The sequence below is a fragment of the Apus apus genome, chromosome 11 (genome assembly GCF_020740795.1).
Source record: "Apus apus isolate bApuApu2 chromosome 11, bApuApu2.pri.cur, whole genome shotgun sequence".
NCBI lineage: Eukaryota > Metazoa > Chordata > Aves > Apodiformes > Apodidae > Apus > Apus apus.
Window position 1 is genome coordinate 18,154,629 of NC_067292.1, and position 22,848 is coordinate 18,177,476.

The 22,848-nt window shown below is 40.4% G+C and overlaps 1 protein-coding gene across 4 annotated transcripts in view; it reads right to left on the reverse strand.

Moving 5' to 3' along the window:
- The window catches only part of CBFB (core-binding factor subunit beta), a 40,627-nt gene that overhangs the window by 12,413 nt on the left and 5,366 nt on the right, over positions 1-22,848 (reverse strand). For 3 of the 4 annotated variants that reach the window (XM_051629290.1, XM_051629293.1, XM_051629292.1), the window contains 2 exons: positions 6,106-6,222; positions 2,214-2,309 (listed from right to left, as the gene is read on the reverse strand). In XM_051629290.1, the coding sequence (XP_051485250.1) occupies positions 2,214-2,309; positions 6,106-6,222 (213 nt within the window). Of the gene's footprint in view, positions 1-2,182; positions 2,310-6,105; positions 6,223-22,848 lie in introns of all 4 variants that reach the window. The other variant, XM_051629291.1, reaches the window with a different exon arrangement.

Consider the following 22,848-nt stretch of genomic DNA (forward strand, 5'->3'; position numbering starts at 1 on the left):
AAGCACCTTCTCTAAGTACTCACTGATTGAAGCTGATTTGATTCTGCCTGAATGCTGTATTAGAACACAACTGAAGTGAGAGTCAGGAGAACAATGAATGGTTTGAAAACCTGATTCCTCCTCAGGAATGCATTGTAAGTCTATCTCCCCTGCCCCACCCCAAAAAAGATCCTGATTTTTATGCAGTCCTAGGATTCAGAGTGCAAAAAACTCATCTGTAAACATTCCAGGATGTCTTCCCCCAAACACACAAATGAAAACTGAAATGTAAAAACCAATTATAGAACTAAACAAGTCAAAGATCTCTTGGTTATACATATTAAACATGCACAGTAAAGTATGCATAACAAAATGTATTGCAATTATTAAAACTCTGCACTTGTCACCACATAAATTTGAAGTACCTTTTGACAATGTTTTTAATTCTGCTTAAACATATTTCAAGTCAGTAATTTCCCCTTTTGTTCCTTTCTGTAGGTGATCCTGCCAGTGCTTTAGAAATGGAACAATGACTATTGTTGGTTTAAGAGAAAGTGGGTACTGGCAGCTAATAAGGACATCATTTAATAACAACTGCCTGCTGCCTTATTAAAAGGAAGAATCTTTAGAAGTTATTGAATCCAGCTCCTGCAGCTGGCCAGGGATGCTGCTTTTTGTGTCTCAGTGTCATAAGTTTTTGTCTGCCATGAAGCCCCAGATGCTTGATATTACCTCAATCTTGCTGTTAATTGAAAGAGGATTTGCACATCCCAGCTGCAAATAAGTGTTTTCTACACTTGGAGGAAAGAGTGTTTCTCACAGAACTCCAGAAGTTATTTCAGGGAGCCTCACTCTTTTTTAACCTCCAGCATTCAGTAAGCACACAGCTTCTATTCTGTAATAACAAGGAGTGAGAAAGAAGGACACTAAAGGAAAAATAAATCAAGAACAGCTTGAAGTAAATTAAGGTCAGGGACATAAGGCCAGCCTTAAAGTTCCTACTGTGTTGTTAAAATTAAGGCAGGCTAACACAGACCTAGATGAACATCTTTAAGCCATTTCTGCCTTCCTTTTGAACTAAACATACAAAGCAGTTTCCAGCTATGCTGTGACAGAGCCAGAATGATCCAGGTAATCCAGCTGCTGCTCCAAGGACCCAGTGAGGCCTCCAAGGAAAGGTTTCACCTTTGCTACAGCTGACACCTCACCTGGCTACACCAGAGTTTGCACCCCTTCAAAGTGAGAGATACTATTCTCTGCATCTGCCTTTTCCCTCTCAATCTCATGGTCAGTGTCTTCCAGTTGTACTTCAAAGGGAAGAGTCTGTCTAATCATCTCGGTCATCAGTAAAGATGCCAGAAGAAAAGTAGCTTAGCAATAACAATAATCAAACATTCTAAAAACCTGAGAAGCCACAGAATGATCACATTTACCTATAGAAAGGTCAGGCTGCAGTGGTGAAGCAGAAAGTAGGAAACAGTGGGGGAAAGAACTTCAAAGTGTTGCTGTTTTATCCCTATTCTTTGCCTGCCTTGACTTGCCAACCCTCTATATGTATTACTTGTCCTTTTACAGCTCTTCCCTTTCTAACATCTCAGAGCAGCTGGTTTCCATTCCCTTTCCTGGCTCTCTTTTTCTTGATCCCAGTAATTTCTGCTCTCATCAAGGAAGAGCAAGATTCGAGACTGTGGGGCCCTAAAGAAGCGAAGCACAGGACAGGGAAAACTTCACCAGGGCAACAAGGAGAGGAGACTCCCTGCCAGTAAGGAAAGGTGAGAGGAAAACAGAACTAGCCTGTACAAGAAAGCAGATTGTGGCACCTGATTAAGTGCACTGGTAACATTTCCCATAGCACAGGATAGCAAGCTACAAAATTACGTGCTCACAGCTCCTGAAGCCTTTCTTGTGTTCTTGACAAGTGTGTGGGGCAAAAGATCCCTCTCTCTGCTATTAAAGTATCCTTTGAGAGAGACAAGGCAGCTCCCTGAACAAATGTATCCTTACAGCTTGGGTACCCACTGAAAAGGCCCTCTACAGAAAGGAAAACAGGGTAAGAAATCAGAATTCTGATCCAAATTTCAAATTAAACTCGAGTTAAAAAACAATGCATTTTGCCATTTTCATATCACAACATCAAACAGAACACACGACACAATGCACAAACAGACAAATAAACAATCTAAAGTTTTGGGAAAGTACTAACCAGTTACTGACAGCAGCTGTGAAACCCTCACCTCCATTTCCTCCCGATGAGACCTGTCCCTATCCTCGAACTCACGAGTTCTTCGCCGAGCTTCTTCAAAGGCTTGTTGTGCCAATGCATCCTCCTGCTATAAACCAGATGACAGAGTGACACAAGAGGCTACCCTCATTTCTACCAGATCATGTTTCTTCTGAGTATTATGAACCACTTGGCAGCAAAGCTAAGTATGTCCTACAGACTCTGCCAGAACACAGGGGAGTTCCAGCAAATGCCAGTACTGGTTAATGAAATCAATACTCACCTTCATGGCTGCAGCAGAGAACCAAAGCTACTACTAAAATGCATTTTCAAAGGAGAACTGCTTTTCAATAGTAGATTAAAATGCTGTGTTTTTTAAAAGCTAGGAATCCTTAAAAATTAAGAAAGAGCCAATGCATTTTATTCTCCTTATAAAAGGAATTTTAAAGACCCTGTTCATAGGTGTATCTAGATAAGAGTTCACCAGCATCACTATATAAATACTGGCCATTGGATTCTGTCATTTAAAAAGTATTATCTAACCTACAAAACAAATAAATACTCCCCTTCTGCAGGTGCATTAGTATGAACATCCATAATCTTTATGTATCATTTAAACTCAGATGCATTAGGAAGTGCAGAAGTTATTCCTCCATTAACTCGTACACGTTCACATTCAATGCACAAGGAAGCTGCAGGTTTTCAACAGCCCTGTTGTTTTATTTTCAGCAGTGGCTAGTGCACAGGAATAGATTTAACAAATTGATGCTAAAAAAATCCTTTGAATCATACTTTCTGTTGGGAAAGGTTTTAAAGAAAGTGCTATTAATGTATCAGCTGTTAATAATAGGGTTACAAATGATCTTAAGAGAACTTTTAGCACATATTTTCCTCAGAATGAAAATAGTTGGCTCTGTTCCCCACCAGACTCTTAAAATGTTGAGAATGGAGAAGTCTGAAGAGGTTCCACAAAACAGAGATATTGCTTCTCCCCTCTCCTAACTCCTCAGCTATATTTGCTACTACCTCTGCTTAGGATTCCCACATACACACAAACATTACTTTGTAACATACTCTTTTAATAGATTAAAAAAAAAAAATTAAAACCCCTAACCTTGACTGTTAAGAGGACAAAAAAACCACGTGGAGAACCCAAATAAATGTTCATGTATCAAGGGACTGAGCGCATACATTTTTTAACTGAAGATAAAGCATCTCTGGTCTGGGAGAATGTTAAATTGCCTTTTTTGCCGTGGGCAGAATCGCAGGCCCCGGAGCTGCTTTGTGAAGTGAAGGGAGGGAAATGCCCCTCGTGGCCTCACACACTCGAACACAAGTTACAGTCAGTAACTCCACACAGCAACACTGAAAGGCAATGCCCCAAGCTGCCAAGCAGGTCACATTTTAACACCACTTACTATTTTTGAAAGTAGAATTTGGCCCTTTCTAGCTATCTTAATGTTCATGCAACGCAGAGCCACCAGGCAGTGAGTGGAAAGGAAGTTTGTTCTTAATAATGCAGAAGGATCAAGGCACTGCTTGCATGTAGCATGAGGCTCTTCAGCCCCTCCTGGCCTCCGTGTTATTTCTGGGATCAAATTCAGCAGTTTAGGTCAGTTTCCACCAGCAATATTAAAACTGTTTTAAAAAAAGGAAACAAAGTGACAGACACAGGAAAAAAGGAAACTGAAGAATGGAAAAGATTGCCCAAACTAACACAGAGATGCATCAAAACCACTGTGCAACATCAGGGTGCAGCTACTTCTGTGTCTGCCTTGGTACACCCTGACTCTTAGCTACTGCTATTGTAGCAGAGACGATGGCCAAGGATCTCCTTGAAGTCGTTGGGAAGCACAAATTGAAAACAACAGACACTTGTAACTGAGTGCAAACCTATCTCTGCAGATCCAGGCTGTGCAACAACTCTGGCTGGTCACCCCCTGCTCAAAGCTCAAGCAAGCAATGACTCCTGGGGTGGGCACACGTTCCCTCACGAGCAAGAGTAAGAACAAATCACATGCTCAGTGCACAAACACTTTCTGAAGACAACAAAAAGGAATTCTTAAGGGTACACATTGGGAAGCTAAAATAATCCAAGGGCAAGCAAAAACATTGATTGAGAAATTCAAAAGATAAAAACTGAACCCACAGGTCCAGAACAGAGCCACAGTAACACAGTCTTATTAATGCACAAAGCAGTTTCTTGAGTTAAGGAGAGGGAAGGCATCCCAAAGTTTGTCACTATACATATGGCCAGGTAACATTTGAATACTCCCAGAAACAAATTAATATGCCCCCCAGTTCTGCACCCCTGGACTAGAGGAGGGTTCTTGGTACTCAGGTGGAATCAAAAGGCTCCTACTTGTTAAGCAGTGACCAACTGTGGCTGTATAAGACTAAAAGGGAAATCAAATCCCAAGGAAGCCAGGGTTGAGGGTGAGGCACAGTGGAAACAGAAAATGCATCCTCACTTCTACCAGTTCCAGTGCACAGCTGTCAAGAGCAATCTCCCAAAGGGTGCAAAAGGAAAGCAAAGGTAAAATGCAGAACCAGTTTGTGTGAATATGAAGTTCTTGCAATACCCACCCATGTGTATGACCCACACAAAGTGTAACAAAGGGAATCACCAGTGTCACACAAACCAGTTCAATTACTCACATGAGCGAGTTGCTTTGGATCCCTGAGTTTAAAGGGAACAAGACAAAAAAGCAAGCTCTGATTTCATTATGCCACCAAGATTTAAAAGACACAGCATTTAGGAGACCTTGAACAGGGTTTCAAAGTGAATTACTCGAGTTTCCAGAAAAGTTAGGGGAAGTCATGATGGTCTTGGGTGAAAGAGGAAGTCTTCCATGAGAAGTTCTTAGAAAATGGCTCTATGCAGGGACAGAGTTAACTATTCAGAATCATATGCTGGACGACCAACACACAAGTTGGAGAGGGAAACAAAATTTTAAAAAGGCTTTAGGAAATTGGTCAGTCTTCTTTTCTCTGCATGCTGAACAAAACCTTGTGCTCCAAAGCACTATGGATCCTTCCTTCATATAATCCTAACATTTCTAAATCACCAACGACAGAAATGAACAGCTGAGTTCACCATAAATGACAGAATCTAGATCATAACTTTGGTAACTGATGTTACTACAACCAGTTTTCTGTCCAGAGACAGGTGAGCTGTCTGGAAGCCCACACAAAACCTGGTGCAGCAGCTTTTAGTACCAATAAAGTAGCTTTATTACCAAGTTACACCTCAAAAGCAAAGACGGTCTGTCTCGATTTTGACTGAATTAAGGAACCCTACAGCTGTGTAAGTGAACTTTGTATGTCATATGCACTAAAAAAAATCATTTCCTCTGTGTTTACTTTGTTCTTGTGCGTGTCCAGATTCAGCTGCTAGACAGTCACTGTGGTGGTTGGAAATAGGTAGAGAGGAAGTTCTCAGAAGCTGCCATACCTTAAAAAAAGCAGAGTCTACCACTGTTAAGGAAAAATTTTAAAAAAAACCTTTTTGTCCTCCCCCCAACATGTAATAAAACAAAAAGCTACTTAAAAAAAACCCTAAACAGCTAGAACAGACTTGCCAGGTAAATTGTTTCAAGTTAGGGACACAGCTTTTCAAATACCTTAAGATCTAGTAGTACTCTGTAGCACAGTAGTAGTGCTAAACCATCCATAAAGTTGTAAACTCCAGATAATTCCTGTCCCCAATATTTTGATGTAATTGAAACACTAGTTTAGTTACAACTACCTCTTTTTGAATTTCCACATTGTAAATTTCCTTTGGAATTTGTACTCAAAGCCAGAACACAAGCAAATTAGGATGTGTGGGATCACTACCTGACAGAGAGTTTCCTTCCAAAAGAACAAACGTCAAAGGCAGAGTAGCCATGGGAAGACTGCCTTACCTGTGCTCTCTCTTCATCAAATTCCAGGCAGCCCATACCATCCAGTCTCTGTAGGTCTATCCAGCCTTTCCAGATTACACAGACACCATTGAGAATCATAGGTGCCTTCAAGTACACCTGAGATAAAAGGCAAAAACACATGCTATGAGTTTGAAAGCACTTACACACATGCCTGCACGACGAAAATACTGAAGCAAGATGCTTCTATATGTATTCTGAGAACATCCAAACCAGCTGGTAACATGAGGCCCTGCCTAACAGCTTTGCCTGCCTCCTTTCCAAGAACTCATTTTAATCAAGTGAGTGCTGGAACTTTTGCCTAATGTACTGGATGGAATGAATTTAAGCTGTGTTCTCTTTTTATAAACTGTCATGCACCAGGATTTGGTTAGAATTTTGTTACTGCTTTCAGTTAACTGATCTTCTTGTCAGCTTACCTTCTTGTCACAAAGAAAGTGGCATGCTGCCAGAACAGGGAAAGTCCTTCACAGCACATTTAAATGGTTAAACACACACATGCTTTCCCCACTCCCAAAAAGGGCTGCATTTGACCCCAATACATGAGCTCTTCCAACAAAGAACAAGCACCAGTTTCAGCCCTCCTCAAATTTACAAACTGGTTCAGAGTTCAGTAAAACACACTATATACACACCAGGCTAAAAATAAGAAAGTCTTCCTGTGTCTGTTCTAGAAGTTGTGAAAGGCTTTTGAAAAGCAGCAACACCAGATGAGCAAAACCCACCTACAGCATCAATGTGCCCTGAGCTGCAGCCAGGAATAATGCATGAGCTTAAGCTCTAGATAATGGCAGATGATAGTGATTTAAGCAGAAGTATTTCCCCTTCTAAAGACCAGAGATTAATCTCCACGCAGGAAACTTAAAAAGAAGCAAATACAACAGTAAATGAGTTTGACACCCTATATTTAATGACATCAGCCTTTAAAAAAAAGAACAAACTACAAACCAGCAAAATTACTTGTGAAGAAAATCAAACTTAAGTAGTTAGTTTAGGGTGCCTAGCAAGCCAAAGCCCTCAAGAACAGAAGTCTGTCTACACTGAATAACTAAAGAGGCAAACCATGCACACACTTCAGATTTAGAGACTGCTGAGACATTCAAAACCCTTTTGAGTCTTTTTGCTCTTCAGGGGTGGCCCAGCTAAGCATGGGAATTTTCATACAGCATCTCCTTTAACAGCTCTAAATTAATCTTCTGGCAAATTCTCAAAGTATAATTGATATTTAGTGCTACAGCACATTTCAAAGCACCCCAGCTGTGCCTACCTGCTCAGACCCACACTTACCAGACAGGGTCACTCAAGCAGAGATTGAAAAGGAAAAGAGATGGAGAGACAGAAAGAGGATAAACCTTCTTATGCAAAGGCTGGGCTGGTAAAACTGAGCACTGAACAACATGAAAACTAATCCCTGAGTAGAACTGAGGGAACAAATAAAACCAACTGACAAACCCCTAATGTTGTTTGCCAAAGAAAACGCACACTGGATTTCTGAGCTTATTTTCACAATTTACCATACACTGAAATTGTACAACAGACAGTAGCTCAATAATGAACAAATAAAGGTTAGTGCAAGCTTATCTTCTTTGTATCAGCTCTCCTACTGCAGGGTCTCCACCAAGAAGAGCAGGGACTGTTTTTTTCTGTCCTTGTTTTCACAGACTAGCTATGCAAGTCATCACAGCCACGTCTTCTGTGATGACAGCACACTATGCAGGCTGCAGATCTCCTGGCCAGCAGCCTCTGCCAGCAGAGGCTCAGAACCAGCATGAGTAAGAGGTGGACTACCAGGAAACCACCTCCCACAGCCCTCATTTCAAGATTAACCATTTCAAACAAACAAAATACAACACTGCTCCCTTTCAGCACAGTCTTCCCTCATTCATCTCACTAGAATAAATAAAGTACATACTGTCAGCTTAATAGCTGTGCTTAGTTTAGAAGTGAAAACAAGCTATTAGAATCAAAAATCACTCTCTTTTAAGAATGCAGAGTAATGCCAAAGGGGGGAAAACAAAGCAGCATAACCTGACTATGGGTCTGTAAAGACAGAACAGGCTGAAATTACTTTTTGCAGAAGCAAACAAGCATTTTGCTGATCTTCATTTCAGGTTTACCTTTCATAGCCTCCCATATCCTTCTGGCCCACAACAAAGGCCTGGGACATCAGAAGCTACATAGGACTTCTCACAGATGACAAAAAAATCTTCTGGACAGCTTGAAAAGGGGAAGTACCTTGTTTCTTTGACATGGAATATTATGCTGCCATTAAACCCTTCCTTTCAGGGGATGTTTCACTGCCCGGGGTCCCTGCAGCTGCTTGTGTGTTATATGCAAAGCTCACAGCTCAGCGCCTGCAACAGGCAGCCCTTCACATGCCTTATGTGTCACCTGGAAGCCTGAGCAATGCTGGAAATTCTGCAAAAGTCTCCAGAAGTCAAAGGGGAGAAGGGACACGAGGTAGATTCCTGACCCTGCATCTGCCCACTGCAGTGACCAACAGCTCAGCTGCTGAGAAAGCAGCTCAGGACTCGCCGGCATGTGGAGATAAAGTGCCCTGAATCAGAGCCCTCACAGCCTTACCCAGCTGGGTTCAGTAGCCTTCAAACCTGAGATGATAGAACCTTTTTCACCTCTGAAAGGATCCATTCCTCAGCAAGATACCCGAGTTTTGAAATTACTGCATGATCATTCAAATTTAGTATCATTCATGTTGAAGCAACATGCTTACGTATCAACCTCTCTCATTAAAACAACACACAGAAGCATGTTGGTGCTTTTTCCTTCATTTTAGAGAAAGGAATTTAGACTCTTTTCCCCCCCTCTCCTCTTTCTGGAGAATGGAAACCACCTAAGACTGTAGCCGTTTAACCACATATTTCCTTCTTTTCAGATAAAGCCATGCTGGTTCCCTTTCAATTTCCAAACTTAACAGACTTTTTAATAAATTACTGCTCTTGTCTATGAGCACGTGATCTGTTATGGCACCTTAAAACTCAGCATGAAGTTGCCTTTTAAAAAGAAAAAAAACTTTGTTCTGAAAGCTGCCTGAAGACAGTCACACTTAAGAGAGCAAAGGCAAAAGCCACATGATTTCCATAAAGGCCCCAGCTTCTCCCCCTTAATATTATTGAGCGATACAATTTGATTAAAAATAGAGAAAAGGATGTCTTTGTTAGAATAACTCTTTCAAGGTTTTGTTCCTAACGCCAGATTAACTCTGCTTCTATCATTTTATACATCCTCCCCACACCTCCATGTGCTTTTCATAACAGTATCTGAGAGCCAGTCTTGCAAAACTTGGGTGAAAAGCACTGGAGAGCAGAAGGAAGGAGGGGCTGGCAGTCAGGCCCTTCCCAACAGCATAGGCAGGGGACAAATATAATGCTACACAAAAAAACCACCATTAGAGGGATGTACAAGAGGAAAAGACACCTTAAACAGCTGCCTCCTTTCAGATTACAGTCCATGCTACAAACCAAACGAGATAGGGCACTTCTGACACTGAGAGGAGAATAAGTTCTCCCCCACTTTGCACCCTCATTTTCCACAGGCTGGCAAAGCCAAGGCTCATTATTGTGTTAGATTTTGCAGCCTAGGTAAACTGAAATCTGCCATTTTTACTTGCTTATACTATGTGACTTTTTGTTTCATTCCACCTCAAACTAAAGTTTCCATTTCAAATCCCTACTACAAATCAAAGCAGATTTCTATTTTTATTTTTTTTTTAAATGAGAAAAGTAGACATTGCTTTTACTCTGGAAACAAGCTTTTAGTGTTAGAACAAATATTCTGCTTGCTGACTGAACCAGCAAGAGTTAACATGCTCACATCCTGGCAGGCTAATTGGATGGAGGATGAACAGCACCATAAACACAAACTTGAAAAGGTGCTGCAAGAATAAGTTAGGTTTTGAGTTGTTGAGCTGGGTTTTTGCTCTCTCAGCTTGATCTCTGAGCCTCACCCTCAAACTGTATATCTCACCTTCCTTTTTGCACTCTTTCAGCTCATCTGATATTTTTTCATCTGCATTTAAATGAACAACCCTCTCCTCCAACTCCCAACTAACTGGGAGATAGTTCTGTTGGCAAAAACAGGCAGGGATGTGGCTCCTGTAACACCACTTGTTCATATTTTAAAAACTGAACTTGATTTGAATAGAGTGAAGCAGATAGAGGACAATCCTCAATGACTTTAAAAAAAGCTGCTTTACTTGAGCACAAGTGGCAAAACCTCAGTTTCACATCCTATTTTAGTCGTCTAGTAAATCCTTATCTCTCAGCACCAGGGTATTTAACTGATGTGCCATAGATATGCTATCTGTGTGCTCCATCCACACATCCTGCAGTTACAGAAAATGTTCCTTCTCCCTAAAGCAACCCAGCCATTTCCTCCCCCAGAGACTGCACAGTCCTCCCCACCCACTGACTAATGAGTCCCCACACTCCAATGGGACCACAGCTTCACTCTCCCAGTAAACACCAGTCCCCCCCACCCAGCTTCTGTTTCCATTTTCCCAGCACACTGGAGCAAAAGGAATTCTTCCAGAGGAGGCTCAGCTCTGATTCACCCTCTGCCTCATCACATCTGCCCATCCACAAACCCCTCACACCAGCTGCCTCTCTCTTGGCTGAGCCAAACACACCCCAGTTTAGATCCCACCTTCCCCTGAATCGCACCCCACTTTTAAATATTTGAACAGCAGCCTCCCCAGTGACTGACATCTATAAAACACTGACCACCAAAAAAAAAAAAAATAAGCTGCTGTCAACATTTACTCCAAGTAAGAAAGATTTTAAATCAGTTCAGGGTACCCTCATCATCCCAGCTTCTCTTTGATTTGGTCTGTACACACTGCACAGGAGGACAGTACCTGTCCAAATGGGATTTTATGTATTCATCAATTTCCTTTAACAGAAATTTTAAAGGCTATTTTGTATATATCTTTTCATAAATAAAATGCAGTGGTCTTGCCATACAGATCTGGCCTGTTTTGAAATGTAAAGTTGGGCCAGTCCTCCCTCCCCACATGCCAGGACTCTCACTTGCACATCACAATCAGAGAAGGATTGCCAGCCTGGGCTTCAAGAAGGGGGCAGAGCATGAGAGAGGAAGAAGTCTAGGAAAAGAAAAAAGCTTTAGAGAAACTTTCCAATGGAATTTATACACTAAAATCCTCAATTATTTGGGGAGCAAAACAGAACAGTGTCTTCATCAGTATAACAACAATTGAAGTTATAGCAAAAGCTGTCAGTTCCACACATGGCCCCAGACTACACTGATACTGATCACTCCTATTTTAAAAGAAACTAAGAAAAATAACCAAGTGAAGGACACTTTACAGCACTTCCACCAGACTCAGTTCAATTCTGAAACAAAACCTTTGTGACACAGTTTTAACTGGGCATGAAACAGTAAATAGAAAGGGATGAAAAGAAACCCATTTAGAGAGTCACTAGGAGTGAAACAGACTTTTCAGTGCTTTTAATCTTAGAACAATAGACACATCATTACAAACCCTAAGAGCTCAAAAATCCCACAGATTTAGATGAATCCTTCTGTTTCATGCCTCAAAGCATTATTCTTCCTTTAAACACAAACAGAAAACGTTCTCAAGTGATTTTGAAAGCTACATCTTGAAACAGTTCCCACCGTATGAAAAATGAGGTTCTGGTAAAATTTGAACCTTGTGCTACTTTGTACAAATGCAAAGGAAGTGACACTTCCTGGCAAAACACAAGTCTTTCTTGAACAGTTGCACATGGATGACTGAACTGTGGCTTTCAAGATGAGCACAGCTCTTAAGTTCCTGGAGGGTGGCATCACACCAACAGCAGGTCCTGGCTGTTGGCCAAGGTGGGACTAGATGATCTTCAGAGGTCCCTTCCAAGCCCAAGCACTCTGTGATGCTGGGACTCCCAAGGTGGGACCCTGCTGGCAAGGCATGGCAGACACCTCACCATGCCCAGCACCATCACTCCTCTCCCCAACTTCCTTTCCTGACCACCCAAAGACATTTCACTCGCAGCTTTAGACCATATCAATAATTTGGTAAGAGGCTGGTAAGTTCAGGAATGACCAGGCCTACTGCAATGCATGAAAAAGCCCATTTCAACTTTTCAGTTTGCCTCTACATTACCTACACGAGCCTCAACACCCACGCAAAAACCAAACACAAACCAAAAACCAACCATCCAGGTGTTATTATTTTTTACAGACCACAAGAAGAATTTCTGGAAAGAGAGTTTTAACATTAAAAATGAAATAGGGTTACTCCTTTCCATCAGCTACGACAAAGGTCAATCCCTCAAGCAAAACCAAAAGTATTAACAAACCAGTTAATGCCTAAGACACCCCACTAGACTGCCAGGCTTAGGAAAAACAAAATGAAGAAAATTCAAGTTCTAAATACAGTCTTTCATACTACAATGTTTTAAGATCAGAAAAAGCAGTGGAAATACAAACTCACTGACCACGAGGAATAAAAATTTGCTGAAATACACAATATGCCATGAATTACTAGCAGCCTGTACTAGAATTTTAATAGCAACAAGTAAAAATAGATGAGTGCAGGGCTAACTAATTTAACTATTATTTGCAGGGGGATGTTATATATAACCAGTTAAATCTGTTGTGAAAGTTTTAAAACCCCTGTATTTTTCCCCTCTTTAGGGTAATATATATCCCTTGTTCATTTTGCTTCTGTGTACTGGAGCTTATTAAATTAAATTTAAAACTTAAGTGTATTAGAAAAGCTGGAACTATGATTTATTTTCTCATAAAGATTTTTAATTTAGTCTGATCTTTATGAAAATGCTGTACCTGCCAGATTCAGGAGTCAACATTAAAAAAAAATTAAACCTCTAAGTTTTAGACTCAAATATATTTTCCTTCCCCTTTCAGGAAACCTAAAAATGTATACATGCCTATATATACATGTTAATGTCAAAGGTGATAAAGCTAGAAATATTAGCTTAAGGCATTTCACAGCCAAGGGAAAAAACAGCTCAAAAAATGTGTGCCATACCAACACAAAAATCTGTTTTAGTTCTCTAATAATAGCAGAAGGTGTCTGGATATCGAGTGCTAGTATTCCCCCAGGAAATAATGCACTCCAGTTCACAAGTGGAAAACAGCCTCAGAAATTACTTGCTACAAATTCCAACTTCATAGCAAAAAAAAAACCACACCCCTGACAGTGTGATGTTATGCAAGTCAGGCAATTTTTAAGTATTATTTAAATCACCTGTTTTTATTACAAATAAAGCTGAAGTTTGGGGAAAGGTCCACCTAGATAAAATTCAGACACAGCACAATCCTTTTTGCATAATACTATGTAGAAAACAAATCCATGTATGGACTCACATTAAAGTATCTCTGTAAGTAGCATCAGAGCTGTGACAAGCCCTCTCTCCACATGCTTTCTGTCTTACTAAAATACTCCAGTGATGCTTTTTGTTTCCCCAACTTCCAAAAAGAACAGCAGAAAAATATTCCTCACTTTACAGAAAAGAATTCACAAGCTGCTTCTAGAAAACACAATATTTTTTATGGTTTTTTGGTGGTTGGTTATTGGGGGTTTTTTCTGCATAGTTAACTCAACTATGTCATCGTGACTCCTTTTCCAAAGCAGATCAATGTTTCGTTAAATTATGCAGGTTACTATTTCAAGTTAACTCAAAAACAAGTCTATAAACTAAGGCCAGACATTGAGCATTAAGGATGTCAGAACAAATGCAGTTTAGATCTGTGGAGGTGACAGCGTTTTATTGCTGGATTAAGTCCTTGTGCTTAGAAGTTAAAAGAAAAATACCAAAATGCTGCTGCACAGGAATTACACTAATTTAATAAAAAAGAAGTCTACAAAGTTCCAAAACAGTGCAACTGCTGGATTGAGGAGGAAACATACACTACACTTGACTAAAACCACCAAAACCCCCTTAAACCAAGCAAAAAGTAGGTAGAGCTGCTTGGTTTTGCAGTGTCTCTACAAAAAGATCTAATCCCTCCCAACATGAAATGCATCTCCTGCTCAGACTCACTCCATTTGCCTTCAAAAAGACCAAACCAACCCCACAGCTGGAACTGAGAATCAATCCAAGATGCAGAACATAAGGATAATCTGAAAGGCAAATCCACGCTGGGGTTTCCCCCCTGTGCAACTTTCCAGGGTCTTTTATCAGCACATCTTTACCACTGGATTCCACCTGAGAAAGATGGCTGGAGTTTAAATGTACTCTCCTGAAACAAGAATGCATTAAAAAGACCCCTTTTTGTCTTGCAACGTGGGAAAAGAAACACATTTTTTGCAGCAAAATATTGCCAGGAGACTGGTGCTGCTTTGCTGCTGGAGAACATGCAGGTAACAAAGGCTTCTGCTCACAAAACCAGTTCCCTAACAGGAGCCCAACACTGTTTGCTGCCACGTTGGCAGAATAGATTTTCCAGACTGAATATGTCAAAATTGGTTGGGAAATTAGTTGTTTTCAAGATTTCAGAAAACAGCACAGCAAAAAAAGCAGTTATAACTAGAAACTTCCAATAAAAAAGGAAGAGAGGTTTCTCTAAAACACATCATTTACACACCCGTGTGCAAGTAAATGGCCTATTAAACCTGTGCATTTTAAATCAAAATTTGAAATGTCTAGTGCAAGTAGAGTTAACTAGAAGGCACCTGATTTAGACAACATGAGCAAACAACTACTAAAAACCCACCAGGAACAGACTCAAGAAGGAGAGGGGCAAGAAAAGTTGCCTCTTCTGCCCTTTGGCTTTTATTACATTCTGGAGCACTTTGACAGCCTCACCCTTCTCCCTGAAGCAGGAGGTAAGTCTGGAAAAACTGCATGAACATTTCTTCAACAAGTAGTACTGCACCAAGCCTTAAAATAATGCAAGTTAATGATTTTTTTTCCTCTTTTGTATACCATAAAAACCACTTGGCTTTCCTCACCCAACAAGATTTCATCGTGTTGTAATTATTCTGCAGAAAACCATCAGCTTCTGCAGAGAAACATCATTAGCAATGGCTGTGAATTTTCTTTTGAAAAGTAACTAGCACTTTCATAGGTACATATGTTTAATACCAAGGTCTCCAAACAGCAAAATCCTAATAAAAAAGACAATAATTGACATAGTTATAAAGATAGTGAATAATATAAATACAGTTTTGGTTTGGCAAAATGCAACAAGAATTACCCTAGCACAAGACCAGGAGAGGACAGAATCAACACTATGACTTGCAGGAGAGAGGAAGGGATTTAAGTTCTTATGCATTGTTTATTTTTTCTTCCCTATAAACCACTTACTGATTCATTTTCTTGAACTTCATAAAATTTAGAGCTGACATGAGCTATACTTCCCCACAAGTCTGATTCTCAAGTTCCAGGTATCAGTGTAGAACTTAAAATATTTTCAAACTGCTTCCCTAAATGCTTCATCTGGGAAGTACCATCCTGTATGTTTCTTGAACAGTCTAAGACTTTTTAAAGTGGTAAGGAACAGCAGCTTTCTGCTGTCTGTGATGAGAACCCACCAGGCTACCAGGCTGTGTCATCACACTGCAGGGTACCGTGCTTGGGTTCCCCTAGTTGGAGGCATCTGCACATGAAATTGCCCCTCTGCCCAAGGGAAAATGTGTTTTTGGTTTTTTTTTTAAAAAAAGCATGCAAGCTTTAGAAAGAAATCCCCAAGCACTCTTTAGTAGCATGAGAAAAATACACTACTATAACTAGTTTACTTTGTCTGAATGCCTTCCTTCTTTTTCCTGTTCTTAAGCACTCTCTGGGCTTGCATTAGTTTGCAAAAAAAGAGAAAGTCCAATATTGCCTCTACTAAAGAATGTAAGCTTTTCCCTTTTTTATATCTGTTTTTTTAAAGAAATGCATTGGCTGAAAAGAAGCTAAAAATTCCTTCTTGACACCTCTGACCTGTTTTGTTCAACAATACTGGCTACCCCTCAACTGCCAAGAAGGGGTATTTCATCAGGACCTAGAAGCCCCCATCAATTATTCTGCTTCCTTCCTTAGACTTCAGACCCTAAAAGTATTTGAAATATCCTCAGCCACTGTATTTCAATAGAAAATTGAAGTTTAATGACCCTTCCTGTAAAGATTATGCCAGGTTTATGAACTCCCTTTCTGTCACCTTCCATTGGTTTTATCTTCTACATCTATACCGAAGAAAACAAGTCACACACCCAGAAGTCTCACAATATAAAGCTGCTGCCTGCAACTGTTTAAGCAAACCATTTTAAATACAGAAAGAAGGCAGAAGCTGTGCAGACCCAAGTAACTATAATTTGGATCTCCTATACAAGTCTAGATATTACCCTAACAGAAAACAGATCAACTTTCTGCTGAGACGAAACATCTGCAGCATCAGCTGTTCCCCAAAAACGATCCTTTCAGTAGCACTTGTGTTCTTGGAACAGCCAATCTTGTGCAAGAGTCCTCATTTTTTTCCCCATATTATTGTCACAGTACATATTCCACCAGGCCAACTTGTTAAACATCAAATATACAATTATGCAAGCTAATTAGCTCATTTCGTTACTTGTCCTTCAGACAATAAAGCTTGAAGAAACATTTCAGTAACTTCCACCAAAAATGACAGCTTCTTGTGGCAAATGTTTCATCATCTTACTGAATATTTCTTTTTTTTTTTTTTGAGCATGAAGTATTAACTGATTTTTCCACAGAGAAACAGACGTCCTCCAACAGCAATGCTCCTTTTTCATTCATTTGTAAGAGAAGCACAATGTTAGCAACTTTGTAAGTGGAGACTGATATGCAAAACAAGGGGATTCAGCAATCCAAACGTCTGGATTTCTTCCAGGGATCTCAAGGACTGCTTTCATCCACACAGCATCCATGTATCCTTACATATAGCTGGTTCCTCAATGCAAAGTTTAGCTCACTAACTCTGGTTTTGCTCCTCTTCTGAGAAACTTCAGGATGATGGTTTGAATAAATTTCAAGTCTCATCTATGCACCTCTGATGGGTGCATTTAGGCCACTGGAAAAAGTTCAAGGTAATATAGAAAACGTGACTGAATAACTGCTTCTACAACATGTAATAAAAGCTAATCAAAAGCAGGTTCACTGATGGCAGCTATTAAGTACCTAGGACCTACAGGAAGGGCTGAGAGCCCAGACAGCACAGCCCGGCTCAAAGAACATTGTGAGCCCTGCTCCAAAATGCCATTGTCACTGCACACACCCTAATGCACCAACAAGAGCATTTGGAGGATGGGGGGGAGCGGAAGGATTACAGGGAAAAGGCTGTGGATACTTGTCACATGAGAGGCCTGGTGTGACTCATGTCCTAGAGGCTGAGGGCACCCCATGATAAATAAATAAATCCTCAGGAACAACTGTCCAAACCTCAGCCAGCAGCTGCTGGCCAGCACAGGATAACATGCCCCTAACAAGTGATGAGCTCTAAAGGGTTCTCTGCCCAAAACTCAAGTTCTTCATTGCTCATAGTGGATAAACTGGATGCACCTCCCAAGTCTGAGGGAAAGTGAATAAGCAAAGATACACTGTGACTACCTGGCTTCAAACAGAGTTTCAGGCAAACAACTCTCTGTGCAACAGCTGGTCAGGATGAGCAACACCTTAAAGCATCCAGGCAAAACAAGGGTAAATTTCACTCTCTTCTAAAGCAAAAATGGTAGAGGAAGGTAATCAACACAATGACCTAACAAAAAGAAAGAAAAAAGAAACTGAGCAGTCTCAGCTAAATAAAAGACTGTTAAAAAGCACCTCAAAGGACACAAGCATGTGGACAGTTCAGCAGCTGATGTGCCTTCATTGACCACCAGCTGCTCTTCAGAGAACAATCTCTCCCAGTTACCACAATGTTTTGGGGTTCTGGGGCCATCAGGTAGACCTGAGTAGAAGGACAAACAGTTGTTTAAGGGTTCTGAGGACTGGCACCAGTCAGATCTGCCCTGCTCCACGTTCCTGAAATAAGCTGAAACTAAGCCAGAAGAGGAATTCTGTGTCATTCTGCTGGCATAAAGGGAGAGAGCAGCAAATGAACGTGATAAAAGTTTGAACCCAAGACATCCTTAGCCTAACCCACCAGAGCAGTAAGGGACTAGCCTAAAAATCAGTCAAGGACTCTACAGAGCTATGCAATGAACCGCAGCTCGAAATCTGTGAGCAACAAGCCTGTTCTGCAAGGGAAAGCATTTATGAACAGGACAGCTCCTGGGAAACAATGTCTCACTAGATGCCCTCACATACTGAGATGATCCACAAAGAACATCCATGGTACCACTTAGAAAACTAGCAAATGTCAACCTCTAAGTTACATCTTACATGCCCATATGCCTCTGTCACACACAAACAGCTCCACAAAGTCCTGTGAGGTGATGGAGATGGTTAGGTTGCTATCACCCACTCTTCAGGGTGGCAGCACTGTCTCCTGAAGTGCTTTAAACAGAGACCTTCAGAATAATTTGAAGCAGCATTAAATTACTACAGACAAATTAAAGGGTGAAGCCATCATAACTGTTAAGACCACATGCAGCCCGTGGCTGAGGTGGTTTACCCTGTGTGGTGGCAAACCACAGTATGATCTTTCACTAATATTACAGCCCCAGCACACTTTTTTTTCCCCTAAATCCCTAATATCAGACATCCTTTTCCACTGATCTGGAAAACAAACTCAAATCCTTTTTGTCCAGGGCAGACTGCAGGGAACACATACTGCTAACTGTAAGATTATTTTAGAAGGTGACAACGCAAAAAACCCAAATACTGCTGGACTGAAAACACAGGGAGTTAAGGAATATAAACTGACACCTGAAACAACAAATCAGCTTCCAAGACACCCTTACCATTTTTTTTAAAGGGTACCTGAAGAAAGAAAAAAGAAAGCTGCTACTCCCAGTTTTGTCTGAATGACTTAAATGTTTCTTCTAAACTCTTCAGAAAGCAGTGGGGATCAAAGAGTAAAACTTCCCACTCCATACAGGCTGACACTAATATTCTTCACAAATTAAGCCTCCACTTTCCAAGCAAATTCCCCCAGGTACACTGTGATCCCACGTGTGACTGGAAGTTGCATTTTCTCAGAAAAATGCAGCAGCCAATAAACCATCCCAATCATTATGAAATTGTATTGCTAACGTCAGACAAGTTGATCTGCAGACAAGCCCTATCTATCAAACCTCTAGAGAGAAAGGAGGACACAAGTGGAGAACTGGTCCTGTTGGCTGCCTTAAAAGGCAGTTTTTATTCAAATACAGCACCTTTCTCATTACATAAAGTCTGCAGACAGAACAGAAAGCCTCAGTTTTTTGGATTCATCCAAGCCCTTAACATCACCTTACAGCCAAATGGAGCTTCTTAGCTTAAAAAGCTGCACATGAGGAGAAACTCAGGATCTTTAGGAAGAAAACTGAAGCTCAGAAATATTCAGCTATGGCTAGAACCAAGTTTAGTGAGTAGAAATCCCAGCTACATCCCACATGTGGCATGCCAGGCACTCTGAATCAATTTAAATCCTGTCTGATGTGCTTTCCCCTCCTGAGCTGCGGAGCTCCCAGCGCATTACACTGAAATAAGCCTGTGCTGAAGATTCTGGTTTATGAGCAGCTGCTGCCAAACAGCAGACAGGAAGTTAAGCTGCACTAAAAATGAGATGGAGAATAGTATTATGAAGGGGAGGGGAAGTAAAACAACTTCACACACTTCATCGGGGTAGCAACCAGTATTTAAATAAAAAAAGTTACCCGAGAGTGAATGTTCTTACAGGTAAGAAAGGCCAGAGCTACATAAACATCTCAAGTGACAAATGAAGACATTTTATCTTACTGTAAAAAGTATACAAAGTGAACCATGCAAAGGAAGCTGATCACAAGGTTCTTCAGAAAACGAGGGGGCCTTCAGTCAAATTAGATTTTAAGAAGCACTCGAGTCCCTACAGACACAGTTCAGCCTGAAGTTCACAGCATAAAACCAAAAGAAAAATGAAAGACCTTCATCAAACACAGTAAAACTAGTCTAAGTAATCCATGATACCAGAGAACCCAGGTGAAAATGAAGCTCTCGATTTCATTCCAGCATTCAATTAGGTGAGATTACAGGCAATACCTTACACTTCTATACTGTCTCTGAATTTCTTAACAATATCTATTCATTTATCTTTTTAAAAAGAAAAATTAAAAAAGAGCTGGACATTAGATGGCAATGCCAAGGCTGAGGAAGCCTTGGTTATGGTTCAGCTCTCCAGAAACAGGAGACACACACACAGCAAACCTGACACAACCCACACACCCCCACAATCACAATGAAATACAACATTCTATGACTAGGGATCTATTTTTAGTGTGACTTTTTCTTTGGCTATGACAAACCTGAAAAATTGCTCAAATACACAATTAAATTTGCTACAGGTCAAAGCACAGAATGTAAAAATGATCTAAAAAAAAAATGTTAAGCTTCAGTTTAAAAGGGATAGAAACATTAAATGAACACAGATATCCAATTCCTGAATTCATGGAGACAGAGCATCCACCAGAGTCCTACTCACCCATTCTGAACATCAGATGCATCAAATTAAAAGGCAAATGAAGCACAGGAGAAAACCCTCAGTCCAGAAATACCAGAATGCAAAACCTCAAGGCTCTTTAAGTAGATATTCACAGAATCCCAACTTTCACATGGATTCACAAGGGTCTTGCTCTGGCTAAATCTCAACCATTTAAGCAGCAATTCCAGCAGATGCTGCACGGGGAGCTTTGTCAATCTGTACAAAAATGCTTAGACACAATAGTGACACACTTCAACTCTGGATAAACTATTTTTGGGCCATGATTTGCTCAGCCAAGCACCGAAGCAGAATTCCAGAATAAAAATATTTTAGCCCTGGTAAGTTTATCTACATTCTAGATCTCAAACTAATGCCTAAAATAATAATTAACTGACAGCTCCCTCCACAGCCTTTTTTTATTCATATAATTAAAAACATGCCTTGCTGGCTTAAGCCCAGGGATGAACAAACACACATTATGCACTGCCTCAAGAATCAAAGCTCATAAAACAATGTTGCACAGAGCTACAAAAGTCACATGGTGTTAAGAGGCTGCTGAAGCCTCTGAAAGAAATTCTTAATGAAACCCAACAACGAAAAGTCTACAGAGGACAAAAATCTCAAGACAATTCTTCTGAAACACTCAGCTGCTTCTGTTGATAACATAAGGAACACTCACATTCTGCTCACTCCTCTTCTGTAGCCACAGGAGTGGCTTGCTGGCAGACAAGTTTCATTCTGCACACTGCAGAATTGAAGCCACACACACTGAATTCTCACACGTGATTTACCCCAGAAAAGTTTGATTAAATGGTGAACAGCCTAACAACGCCCCCATTTATTAGCTTGTCCACCTCTAGCCTCCATGCAGATGAATTCTTCTCAAACAGTTTTAGTGAAGCACTCTAGAATTTACTGTAAACACACACAAAAGAGGGAGGGGCACTCATTAATGAGGCTCATGTTCTATTTTACACACAGTGTATCCACCAGGCTCATACATGATTAGGAAAACACAAGAAAATGGATGTAGGAGTTCAGTACTTTAAGAATTCATTCAGAGAAAACAAAGTTAAAAAAATCATAGGAGTAAATAAAATTAGTTTTGAACTGGCAAAAAGAGAGACTTCAGTCTTCTTACACATTACAAGAAAAATTCCTCATTCAATTGTGAGCCAGAATCAATATTTTTCAATAAGAGCCAGATTCAATTCAGTTTCCTTAGCAAAGCAGTCAGTACCCAGCACAGCCAACTTCACTCCTTCTCCCCCTATTTGTCAAACTTCTGCAAGCCTCACAGGACTAAATGTAAAAGATTATTTTTTTTCCAAAAAACCTCATTACCTTGAGTTCCAAATACCATATCTGCCCTCAGGAATTATTATTTTTTCTTCCCATCAAGTTTTCCCACTATAGGAAATACTCATGTTCCACCCAACAGCATTTAAAAGACCCAATATACCATTAAACCTGAACATGCTTCCAGCATTTCCTCCACGCTGGTAGGCTGGGTCACACTAGTTGTTGTTACAAGAGTGGGCAAATAAATTTAGGTAAAAGTAAGAGTTTTGTAGTCTATTAAAAAAAAAATAATCTTTAAAGTCAAAAACTTAGACAGAAACTAGACTGAAACAGAGAGGTTATGGGGACTTAAGCACTGGTCCAAACCTACTGAGGTCTGTAAAAAGTCTCCTATTGAATTGAGTGATCTTTGGACCAGTCCCAAAGCACCTACAGTAGCACAGATAAGAGACACCATCTACATTTGAAAGGTATGTTTTCCCTGTAAAACAAAACCAGCTGTAAGTGATTTCAGTAACTTTACTGCAACGAGACTAAGCAAGGTTTCTGACTTTGAATCTAAAGCAGCTCCACAGTAACCCTCAGTGCCATTAGGGAATTCTAGCCTTATGTATCGGTCTATGGGACAACCACCTCTGAAAAAACTGATTCAGAAAACAATTCTGAAAGCAGTGGTTGGTCCATACTGTTGCTAAAAGCTTCATTCCACTAAGCAGCACACTGAATGTTTGCTGTAGTAATTGGTAACCTAAGACCCAAGGAAGCAACCTGTTCAAAGTGTAAATTTTCACTGTCTCCCACCATTTTTTTGCCAACATCTAGTTCCTGAAACATTGTAGAAGCACCTTACTTAACACCAAACTTAAATTGCTCCCCAAA